This window comes from Pelmatolapia mariae, linkage group LG17 (genome assembly GCF_036321145.2).
Source record: "Pelmatolapia mariae isolate MD_Pm_ZW linkage group LG17, Pm_UMD_F_2, whole genome shotgun sequence".
NCBI lineage: Eukaryota > Metazoa > Chordata > Actinopteri > Cichliformes > Cichlidae > Pelmatolapia > Pelmatolapia mariae.
The window spans coordinates 39590291-39603165 of NC_086242.1; the positions used below are offsets into that span (position 1 = coordinate 39590291).

Consider the following 12875-nt stretch of genomic DNA (forward strand, 5'->3'; position numbering starts at 1 on the left):
AGAAAACTGCTTAAAAGAGCAACAGTCTGTGCTGAAGAATAAAGGTGCTCATACCTAATACTGACTTGCAAGGTTTTCAGAATTGTACAATCTGTACTCTCTACTACTACTTTCATTTTACACAGCATGTGTCTGGCCCCACACATGCCAAAGGACAAACACTTGACCTCGTTTTTTCTTTAGGCTTAACCATTGACTTTATTAGTTCTGAGTGTCCTTACCTGAGCTGGTCAAATTAGTTGATTCAATGAACTCGTCCTCCTGCCCTCTTGATGTTTTATCTGGACCTTTGTTTAGAAAGGTCTTTCAGTCCATTAGTCCTAGTGTGCTTACAACCATCAATGCCTCTCTGCTTTCTGGTCAGGTCCCTGTTTTTTGTAAAAGTGCTGTTAAAAACCCCCGAACTTGATGCTTCTCTGCTTATCAACTATAGACCTATCTCAACATTACCATTTATCGCCAAGATTTTAGAGAAGGTTGTGGCCAAGCAACTCATAGCGGTTCTTGATGAACACAACATTCTTGATCATTTCCAACCTGGTTTTCGTAGAGCTCATGCCACTGAAACTGCACTTCTTAGAGTGTCCAGTGATATAGTGATGAATTATGATGCTGGCGAGTGCACTGCTCTACTGTTTTTGGACCTGACCTCTGCCTTTGATACTGTCGACCATCATATTCTGTTAGATAGACTAAAACACTGGGTGGGTATATCAGAACTGCCTTGGAGTGGTTTAAATCTATGTGATCCTTCTCTGTGACTACCTCCAAGCTCAGGTCCTCTCTCACTTCTCTTGCCTATGGTGTGCCACAAGGTTCTGTCCTGGGACCTGTACTGTTTTTGTTATATTTACTCCCTCTTCAGGAACTTCTCAGCACTTTTAAGGACATTTCGTATCATTGCTATGCATATGATATTCAGCTATATATCTCCTTTAAGCCACATGATGTTTCTAAACTTCTAATCTCGCAGAGACGCTTAGATTCTATTACAGGTTGGAATGCTGATGATTATCTTCAACTTAATGCTGAGAAAACTGAAGTCCTTGTCTTTGCTCCTGATAAATTTGTACCTTTGGTATTAAAACATTTAGGCCCCCTCGCTTCTTTTGTTAAATCTTCTATTAGGAATCTTGGTGTTACATTTGACTCAGCTCTGTCCTTGGATATTCATGTTAAGCAGATTCATGCCTCCTTGGCACGTGTGCAGGGTGTTCAAAATGCTGCTGCAAGGCTGTTGACCAAGGCTTCCAGGTTCTCCCCCATTAAATTCAGGATCCATTTTAAGATTATAATTCTGACCTTCAGGACTGCACGGACTGGCTCCAATTTACATCAGTGATCTTCCTCATCCTGATATTCCCAGCAGGTCCCTGAGGTCTTGTGACCAGGGCTTGCTGGTTGTCCAGCACACTAGATTAAAAACAAAAGGTTTTGTTTCTGTGGCTCCCAGACTCTGGAACTCTCTTACACTCAGATCTGTAGACTCTGTCAGTTCTTTTAAAAAACAGTTAAAACCCATCTTTTTAAACTTGCCTTTGGTTGATGTTGTTTTATGTTCTAGCTTCTGTGAAGCACTTTGTGATTTTATCTTGAAAGGTGCTATATAAATAAAATTTTACTTACCCACATGGGCAGACTCATGACTGATGCCTGAGTGTGCAGCAGTTTACATTGAAAGTCAAAATGCAACCTTCTTTCTGTGTTTGATGACATTCATTTTAGACAAATATTCTCCTCAAAGTATGTATTAGAAACTCTGTAAAACAATGTGAATTAGTTCAGCTGTGAAACAAGCTTAATTATAAGTAAATATGCATGGATAGCACATGTTGGATGATCTAACAAGTGTTTAAACTATGGCAGCAGATATTTTTTTATTAAGGATAAAATTAACTTTTTTAAAATAATAAAATTAACTGTGGATAAATAATAACCTGAACTTTACGAGCAACATGTTTATGAAATATGATAGAAAGTCCAAGCGTTCAGATTTTCCAGTCACTCTCATGACTGACAGGATGTGACCTGTGGCAGGTAGTAGCGTAAAACATAAAGGAGGAACTGCGTCGATACAGAAAACAAATAGACAATACTTTTCTGTCTGATTAAATATCACAACGACGTCCTGTCTTTACTTTCAGTGTTGTTACCCAGCCATTTAGGCCAACTGTCCAAGAACATAATAAACGCGCGGTTGTTTTTCTTTGTTGGTTTTAACGTGAACTAACTACAGTTTATTTTTAGCTCTTAATGTTTTAACCCTGTTTGCGTCGTCCTTCTTTCGCTTCCTTCTTTCCTATCCTCATTCCTTCCCTTTCACTTCACCTCCTCTCCTCGTCAGTTTCTCGTATCCCACAATGCATTGCGATCACTCGTTGGATCATGGACCAAAGCGGTAAGCAAAATGCAAAGTAGGGCCGAGACGTTAGCAAAACTTGTTATTCATGCTATATTTTTTACCTGCGTAGCCGTTTTCATATCAACTCTAAGAGCTAACGTGACTACAAAGCCCCCTCGTGGAAAGTGGTTTTGCTAAGCTAACCCGTAATCTCCCAGGGTAACGTTAAAGCTTGAATGGTGCGGGCTAGCCAAAAAAGGCAACGCTTGAGTACTTCTCGCCAAAAGTTAACGTTACGTCCTAAGTTGGTCTGGAGGGTTACACGAAATGTTCCACCAGAGTTTATGCAATTATTAAACCCAACTGCAAACGATATATTCTCACATGTTAGTGGGTTTACGGCTAGCTGCGATTTAGTTGGGGCGCGAATGCGGCTTGATTGTTAGCATATGCTAACCACTTAGCTGTATAAAGAAATTGTATATCTTATAACGAGTCTCTTTACTGTTAACCCACATACACGAGTCCTTTTTTGCTTTTTTTGCTGATAGTATTAAAGGCGAAACGCTAACGTTGTTAATCTAATTTCCAATTGTTTATAGTACTCTGCAGTTTTACTAAAGTTATAAACCATTGCCAACTCTAAATATCTGAGGCTCTGAGCTCCTCGCTTGTTGCGGCTGTTCCGAGGGACAGGTAGGAGTTTCTGTGTCGTAGGCGACATTGTGAGAGTGGGAGCAGGTGGAAGGTAGCAAGCCTGGAAAGGTGGAGGTAATCGCTGGACAGAAGAGGAATGACAGTCTGTAGAATCAAGACAGAGTAGTTGTGTGTGAATGAGAATGAAGCGTGTGGAAAGGTGAAGATGCAGTGAGTATACGTAATGAAGGTGGATGAGTTGTATATTTGGGGTCAACCCTCCAAAGCAACGGGCAATACACAAGAATGGCAAAGAGAGTTCATGCAGGATAGAGATGAGTGTCAAAGATGATTTGTTACTGAATAATAGTGGCGCGAGTGAAAGGAAGAGTTACAAGATGGTAGTCCACTAAAGATGTTAACATTTTCATTGGGAGTGACCAACACTTACAGCATTAGATGTCTCATATTGAGCAGTTTGGAGACAAAGGCAAGGCTGGGACAGAAGATGGAGTTGCCAGGAAGAGGTTGGTGTGATAGAAGAAGATCGGGATTGGATGAGACGGAGGCAGATGATCTACTGTGGCAACCCAAAAAGAAGCATCCTGTTTAACCTTTGAGCCACTGAGTTTCACCATAAAGTCTAATTCCAGAATAAAATTATTTGTAACCTTGATGTAACCAATGTGAACAGGCAAGGGACTCTGTTACAAGCACTGTCACAATCCAGTGACATCCTAAAGGCTTTAAAAACAACCCTTTGTAGATGGATATGTGTAACTGTTAAATGTGGCTCTTGAGTCCACCACATGAGGTATCCCACTGTGTAACTGTCCAATGTACAGTGCACAACATATAGCAGTCTGTTTCAGTTGATATACTCTTTTTTTTTTTTTTTTTTTTCAACAGACAATGATCTTCAAGGAAGCGATGGCTCTGGGAGTTTGGGAGGCCCGGATGTTCGCAGACGAATCCCCATCAAACTTCTGTCCAAGCAGCCAATAAGGAGCAAACCTCAGCAGCGCCCCCAGAGACCTGTCAGCAGAACTTGTAAAAGTGAGCCTGGAGAAGATGGTAGGCACACTATGTGGTACAAAATGCCCATTAGCACTAATGTTTTTATGATGTCACACTGTATAGGCAAAAGTATTGGGCCACACCTCTTGATCAAAACTTTTTCAATCCTGTTGCCACTGTATATAAATTTGAATAGCTAGGTGCCTTTACAAACATGGGTCATTCACTGAATTCAAGAGTGGAGCTGTAAAAATATTGTGGCAGTTGAAATAAGTCAATTCATGAAATGTTTCTCACATTTGCAGCCCACATAAAGCTACAAAGCAGTGCCAAGGTGCATGGTTTGTAAAAAATGCTAATGCTGCTCTAATTAAATAAATGCAGAGTTCCATTAACACCAGCACAAACTCTGCACTGTGGGTTTTGTGGCTGAGCAGCTATAATATGTAGGTAGCCTAGTACTTTTGCCTGTAAAGTATATAAACATAGCATGCTTAATGATATTCAACTCTTTGTTGGTTAGTTTTTAAAGTAGCTAATGTGTTGTTGTTGGTGTCTTTCAGCTGGTCAACCTTTCCTCTTTGCAAAATAATGGAGTTCCATTTCTGCAATATAAGTTTTGAGATGTATTCCTTTTTCATATCATCATCATATTTCACTGGGATATATGTACAGCATATGGAGTAGAACGTTTCTTTCATCTTCACCCCAGTGGGTTGGGCTGCACACTTGATTTGGCCGCCCCCAGTGTGCTTTGTCTCTCCTCCTGGCCCTGAACCAGGAATATTTCACAAGTTAAGCAAATGTATAAAAAATTACACAACGGAGCCACCATACAGTATATTAAGTATCTATGTGGAGGGAGAAAAGAAACGTTCTTTTTTTCTTCTGGTGGTAGGAGTCATTGTAGACTTGATGACATGTGTTACACAGGTATCAGTGACGTACTCGTGGGCTGAGCAGAGATGATGTGCCAGTGGTAGCAACAGACTTACAGTTTGACATGTGGGCATCTTTCTTTAACAGTTGTTGTGCAGTGACACTTGCAGTGGTAGTTGGATTTGAACTTTTCTTTGGGCAGATAGAGCTCACAGGTTTATCCATATTTGCTGGCTCATCTTTGTTATTTGGATTTGATACAAAATACTCAAAAAAAGGATCTCAAGCATTTTTGTATGTTGTTGTATTTTGTAAAGCTGTCTCTGTCGCTCACAACCGTCATTTATTCTTGGCCTGACCTGTCGTGGTGTATCAATTACGATACATCATAACAGTATCAGTTTAACAGAAAGTGTAACACTTTGTATTATTGATGCTTTTACAGTCATCCAGTCTGGATATCATAACGTTGGCACACAGCCTACTGCCATATGTCGTCATGCTGTTTAAGGATTAATTGCGGCACTTGCACACAGTAAAGAAGATGGATGTCCTTTTTATTATTTTCCTCTTAAGTTCAGTTTAGATGTTATAAAATGTAGCCAATATGTGCCAATGTGAAGTTTATGTTGTTGCCATACCGATGCTGATTCTTTTTTTTCTTTTTTTTTTAACAAAGTAATCATGAAATCGATGATGAGGACAGCATCAAGTAAGCTTTTTAGATTTTATTTGTACCTTTCATTTTAGTTTCCATGTACATGTAATTGTTTTATACACACAGAATATTTTAAGCTACTTTGGATAGTGACACTATAACTATGCTATATTCTTGCCCTCCTCTTTGGGAAAAGCTGAAGTGTAGTGTTTGTGTCAGGTTTTTTTTTTTTTAAATACTGTTTTATTAATGCTACTCTTGTTTTTTCTTTCTACTACAGATAACTTTGGCTTTAAGCAAGAGGACAGGTTTGACTGTGGAACCAAAGCTGGCGATGTGTTTGCAAGTCAGAGGAGATTTCCACAACAGTTGTTCTGGGACTATAAGGTACGTCTGCTGTGTGAGGGGAAACAATATTAATGATTAAGTAGCATCATTACCAGCATCTGGCACGCCAGTAAGACGCGTAGTATTGGAATTGAAGAAAAAGTGTACAATTATCTGGTTTTAGTGGTCATTACATGCGTGTCATATTTTTGTGTCCTCTTATTTCAACAGTTAAATTTGATTGGAGAAAAGGATGATGTTCCGATTCACTTCTGTGACAAATGCGGTCTCCCTATTCAGCTGTATGGACGGATGGTACATGTCTTACTGCTGTTTCTCTGCACAACATCTCAGAGTCATGTTACTGTCTAACTCTTGCCATTTGACTCCTCAGATTCCCTGCAAACATGTTTTCTGTTATGACTGTGCTCTACTTCATGAGAAGAAAGGAGAGAAGATGTGCCCAGGGTGAGACCATTTAACTTTGGTACATGGCAATGAGGGTAAAATAAGGATGGCTGGATGCCAGAAAAGTCGACTCCTGCAAGTACTTTGACCAGCAGGGGCATAAAATCACTACAGTAAAAATCCACTAAGATGTCCCTGATTTAGGCTACGTCCACACTAATGCGTTATTTTTTGAAAATGCATCGTCTTCTCCCCGTTTTGGCCTCCCGTCCACACTGAGACGGCGTTTTTGCTCAAGGAAAACGCAGCGTGTTCAAAACGCTCTCGAAAACACATACATTTGAAGACATTGCTTTCACGTCGCAGTGTGGACAGCGAAAACGCAGACTTTCGAAAACGATGACACATTTTAGTCATGTGATGCAGTCATGTGACCAATTAAACAAAGATAGCAGAGGGCATTATACAGCGGTTGTTTTGTTTGACAGCCCTATTAAAGATTAATATCAGTCTGTACATGCTCCAGAGAGCTTTTCTTCAAATTCTTTAATTCTCACTCGCTTTTGCAACTTTGTACTTTTGTGTTACTTACAGCAACAACTCCACCTCATTGTTAGTCCATTTAAAAAACTCAGTGCTTTTCCTCGACATTTTGCCGCGACGTTTCAAAGAGCCGGAAAGTAAATAAGCGGCAGACAGAAATGAGGCAGGTTGAATCTTCTTGCGTTTCACACATGCGCAGGACTGGAACGTAAGCGTTTTCAGCCGTTTCAATGTGGACGCACAACTCTGTTAAAACGACTGAAAACGCTAGTATGGACGCGGAGCGTTTTCAAATCTATCCAGGCTAGTGTGGACGTAGCCTTAGTGACATGAGGAATGGGACTTCAAGAAAATCTGAAGCCAACATCTGAAGTCTTTTGTCTTGTAAAAGTGAAACGGGAACCGGAATAATATGTTAAAACCTGCAGTCGTGTAGTTTGACACCCACACTGCCAGGTGCACGAAGCACTCTGAATCATTCTCTCTGACAGTTAAAGTATTTCCACCTACCTCCTCAACCAGATTGAAGACGGTTCTTTGTGTTAGGCCAATATTTTACTTGCTGAGCTCGTAGAAATGCTGCCTCCTGAGCATTCTTTTTTTTTAATCCTGGGAAAACTGATAGCAAGGAAAACTAGAGGCACCACTTACAGCATCCACTTCAGGATTGTAGGGAGGCTGTGATAGGCTGAACAGAGTACATCCTGGACAGAGCTAATAGAGATGGTATCTACTCAGCTTCACTCAACTCTACTGTGTTTTGGTCTTTTTCTATTACAACCGAGTAGCACCTCAGTGTACATAGGGTTGTTGTAGCAATGTGTCCGAAACTCTGTGACATTGTTTGTATGAGACACAAATACAACTCAACAATTGCAATGGTATACCTGCTGCTCAGCCTGTGGCTTCTTGTCAGGCTTAAGGACCGATAAGTCGGTTTTCACGCAGCCTTCACAATGTTGCCAGGTTTCAAAAATGGCAGTTTTGATTTTTCTGATGGAGTTGCTCCTATAACTCAGCGAGTGACGCCGTAGACTGGACAATCGGTGGCATGCAATCTGTTGAGGTCACAGAGGTTTTTGCATTGACTCCGCTCACTTCAACCCCGGCTGAGCAGGGCCTGAAAAAGCACCTGGTACAACCACCTAATGGAAAACCCTGAAAACCGAGTCGAGCCGAGTAGGTACCAGTGGAAAGGGCCACATTGACCAGTTGGGGCGGTATGGTGGTTGGAGCTGTGGCCTCATGAAAAAAGGTCCTACGGTTTAAGCCATGAACAGGCTGTGTGGAGTTTGCATATTCTCTGTGGGTACTGTGAATTCCCCCAGTCCAAAAATAGGTTGATTAGATCAAAAATTATCTTGTCAAACTAAATAACTGAGCTGTTTGACTTTGTCTGTTTCTTCAGCCTGACCCTCTATAACTGCACAGACCCGGTTCAGCGCATTGAACAGTGCCAACGTGGTTCCCTCTACATGTGCAGCATTGTACCAGGATGCAAGCGCACCTACCTGTCTCAGCGTGACCTCCAGGCCCACGTCAACCACCGCCACATGAGGGCTGCCAAGTCTTCTGCAGGCCGCCAGGAGCCCGTGCACCTGCCCCCTGCTTCTGATGTATCTGAGCGTTTCCGCCTGCCTCCACCTCACTTACCCAAGAACCATGTCCATCTCACCAACCCGCTCCAGCACGGGAGCCACGATCCTTACAGTCAGCCGCCACCTCCCTCCGCTCACGAAGGCCCGCCCCCCACCCCCTCTCTGGGTCCTGAGACATTCCGCATTGCCACGGTAACAACTCGTAAACACAGTAATCTCATCACTGTGCCCATTCAAGATGACTCCTCTTCCTCTCGCGAGCCCCTCTCTGCTGGGCCAGGCCCTGGCCAGCCACCCCACCACCACCCCGGGGACTATCCTGGCCAGCCTCCCGTAGTGTCGCACTCTCACCATATGATGGCACCACCTCAACAGCATTTTGGTCCCCCGCCTCCCCCGCCGCCTCCCATTACCCACCCAATGCAGCATCCTCCCCAGGCATCTGGGACACCACACATGGTGTACAACCAGGCCCCTCCTCCCCCAATGTCCACAGCACCCCCACCTATTACTCCTCCACCAACGCACATGATACCCCCTTACATGAATCACCCACCCCCAGGACCTCCACCACAGCATAGCGGCCCTCCTGTTAATGCCCCACCACCTCATCATTATAACCCGAACTCCATGCAGCAGTTCCCTGAAGACCAGGGTACCCTCAGTCCCCCCTTCACCCAGCCAGGAGGGCTCAGTCCTGGGATGTGGCCCGCCCCAAGAGGACCCCCACCTCCACGAATGCAGGGACCCCCTCCCCAGGGCCAAATGCCTGGTCCACACCATCCGGATCAGGGCCGGTATCGGCCCTATTATCAGTAAACTACCACCGAAAAGAGTCTGTGTCATTCTGTTCCATACTGCTTGTCTGAGTAATGTGATAGTAAACCTCAGGGTTCCAGGTTGTAGACATTGATTTCCATAAAACTGCCCAAAGCAAATGTGTATGTGGTGCACACTCAAGTTAACTGTGCTAAACCTTCCACTGAACATACTTTTGACTTGGAAGAGAGCAGGAGTGTCCTCCTTTTGAAACAACACATGGTAAATATGTCTGTATATATGTTAGCTGATGACACACATGTACATTTAAAGATGTTGAGTCAATAAATTTTTAACAGCACATTTCTATCCTTTTGTTTGACATGACATGATGTAGTAAAGTGTCAGCTGGTTTCTTTAACAGAAGTTACTGAAAACTACATTTATCACTATGTCTGACTGACGAGGTCTTCAGTATTTCTCATTAAAAATATATTGTGGAAAAATAAAGCTATGCTTTGTCTGGTGATCTGTTTGGGTTTGGCCCCCATTTAGGAAAAACGATGTACTCGCAGTGTCATGTCATGAAAAGACCATACAGCAAGCTACTGTAAGCAAAGAGCTATCATTTCCCCTGAAGGCTGTGTGCTTAAAAGCAGGAGTTGCACTTTTAGTCGGAGGTTCTATAAATCTATTTCCATTCATGCTGGAGAAGGTGAAGAATTGTCTCTTTTTGAGGTCATTGTGATTTATTGCAGTTTTTCAGATTGAAGAACTTTATTGTCAATACAACAATATACACAGTATACAGCGTACTGAAATGCTGTTTCACCCCAAGCCCCCCATGGTGCAGCCATAAGAGTATAAAAGATATATCTCCAAGAGATATAAAACTGGGAATTACAAATGATTGATAAAAAGGTACTATTACTAACTATGTCTGTGTACAATAAACACAGACAGGACAGAGGCAATACGAAGTGGATTGTGCAGCAGGTACTGAATACCAGGTTCAAGTTATGAGTCAGGATATTGTAGACGACACATGACAAAGACGTGCAAGATGCGAAATGTGCAAATGTAGTATAGTTTAGATGTGTTCAGTAACTATGTGACTGAGTGTGCAAATAAGCAGGTTGTTCCCAGGTCCAGTTTGTAGTGCATTTGTGGAAGTTCGTGTTGTTTTTGAGTCTTTTGGTGAGTACTGTAAGGTGTTTGTAAAGGTGTTTGTGTTTCTCAGTCCTCTGGTGGTAGTGAGTTGAGCACTCTGACTGCTTGGAGGAAAAGCTCTTGCAGTGTCTGCTGTTACAGTTTTGAAGGTGTCCTTCACTATGCTGCATTTGCAAAGGGAAACCACAGCAGCGCAACAAGGCCTGTAACAACAAACGTGATAAACAGGGTTTCATGTAATTTGAGTGGATGACCCAGGAGACGGTCTTCTAGAGCCAAGTTTCGTGTATCTGCAAAACAAATCACCTAAGCAGTAAAGCATCGTCACCAAGCTTATTGTCACAGACCCTCTCTGGGGCTAGAGTGACTAGCTGAGTTATATTCATCTTTTGACACCTACTGATTGTACAGAATGTACATTTTTTATGACAAACACCCCAAAAACTCAGCAGAACTTTTTCACAGTCGACTTTTTAAATTTTCTTAGCTCTTAGCAATAAAATTTGTTTCACCTATTTTCTCCTGCTGAGTTCCTTTAACCTTCCCAGGAGCCAGTATCCCAAACAGCTGGACCTTTCCTGAGTGGAATCAGCCATATCGTTGATACGCCTGCTTTTCCTGCTCTGGCATGCTAAATTGTCTGCTGGGACAAAGTAGATTATCCTTAACATACAACCTCTGCTTGTATTGTCTTTGTGCTTTTCAAGTACATGTAGCGTGGCATCATGGAGGTTTGGGCCTGTGCACCTGCCCCCTGCAAACATACAGCTGTGCAGCTTTTCCAACATGTAAGCTGTAAACAGCATGATGTATATATATTTGTATTTGTGCTTCTCAATAACCTGTGTACAATTACTGGCCTTTAGTTTCTAGCTCAAATTTCCAATTTACTTGAAGATACGGACACCGTTGTCCACCTCCATGATGTGCTTTTTAAAAGTATACTGTATATGCTATTTGTCAACATGAATAAACTCTTTGAGTGCTTGTGGACACAAGCAGCAGTAAACAATAGGTTAATGAGTACATGGATATATATTCTCAGCCATAAGCTTTTGGTTATTTAGTGACTCCTCCCACTGATGGACATGATCAACATCACAGTGTAGAAAGAAGTAAAAGTACTTCATGTAAAAGGTTAGCTGACTAGTGGGGCCTGGATAATTGGAAACACTAAATTGCCCATAGTTGTGAATGGTTGTCTGTGTCTATGTGTTAGCCCTGTGACAGACGGGCGACCTGTCCAGGGTGTACCCCGCCTCTCGCCCTAAGACAGCTGGGATAGGCTCCAGCGCCCCTGAAAAGGAGAAGCAGAAGCGAATGGATGGATGGATAAAGCAGGAAATGCTGAAATGATCAAAAGGACTAGTTAGAAGAATTTCCTATTTAAGAACTGTGAAAATTACATTATTAATTTAATATTTTGGATGCATGACTTTGAAAGGTCATTGTCTTGTCTGTGGACAGCATATTTTCTCTCAAAGATACTTTTATTAAATTAAAGCAACAAAGAAAAACAGATACACACAGAATTGTTAAACAACAGACAAGTAAGTTTCACAGTGACTGTTTGAACTGAAATAATAGAATACAGATTAATGACACACTCACATATCTTGTAATTGCTTTCATCAGTTTACCCCCTACCCATACCACATAGTAGCCCTATCCCTCAGGCCAGGTAGAGAGAAAAAACAGAAACAAACAAACAAAAAAAAACCCCATTGCAAATACAACAGGACAAAGCAGAACAAAATAAAACAAACACACAAATAACTAAAAAAAAAAAAAAAGAAGGGGGAGGATTTACTGAGTAATGCTGGAAGTCAGGTTCGCAACCTGAAGGCTGGAAAAGTATTTCAGGAATTGCCCCCTACAAGGGAGGCGAAAGAGAGCGTGCAACGGTCAGCCGTGCATCAGCCTCCCCAGTGGTGCCAAAAAGCGCAAATAATGGATTAGGATCCATATGATATCCAAGAATTAGGGACAAGGTTTGAAATATATCTCTCCAGAATCCTGCAAGGCTAGGGCACGTCCAGAACATATGGATAAGGAAGCCGCCGCACTCCCACATTTATCACAAGAGGGGTCCACATTCGGATACATACGAGATAGTTTGACTTTGGAGAGATGGACCCTATGCACAACCTTAAATAGTAAAACACAGTGGCGGGCACTATAAACCCTTTACGTGTTTGAACTAGGGTAAGGAGCATATCCCCTGGGCTTGCAGCTGGTGCTACCGGGAAGTTTGGAATCTGAGATTGAAGGAAATCTCTGATCTGCAGATGTCTGAAAAGATGTGAATGTGGGAGATTAAACATTTTTAAGAAAGCTGAGCAAAAGATGCAAAGTTATTGTCAAAAACAGATCATTGAAACATGTAATGCCATGTAATGTCATGACAATCTCGATATACAGGATCGGCTAGTGATGGCTGAAAAAAAGGGTTAGAGAAAATTGGACTCAGAAGGGAGAAGCTTGAGCCAAAATGCTTCCTCGTCTGAGCCCGCACTCGCACCGTGTGCCAAACAACTGG

General features: G+C 42.3%; 1 protein-coding gene across 1 annotated transcript; it reads left to right on the plus strand.

Moving 5' to 3' along the window:
• The first annotated feature begins 2328 nt into the window (after nucleotides 1-2328).
• On the plus strand, nucleotides 2329-9663 carry cbll1 (Cbl proto-oncogene-like 1, E3 ubiquitin protein ligase). The gene is made up of 7 exons (XM_063460178.1): nucleotides 2329-2398; nucleotides 3887-4051; nucleotides 5553-5585; nucleotides 5812-5918; nucleotides 6090-6173; nucleotides 6253-6326; nucleotides 8218-9663. The coding sequence occupies exons 1-7, from the start codon at nucleotides 2386-2388 to the stop codon at nucleotides 9224-9226; spliced, it is 1485 nt and encodes a 494-aa protein (XP_063316248.1). The 5' UTR covers nucleotides 2329-2385; the 3' UTR covers nucleotides 9227-9663.
• The last annotated feature ends 3212 nt before the right edge of the window (nucleotides 9664-12875 follow it).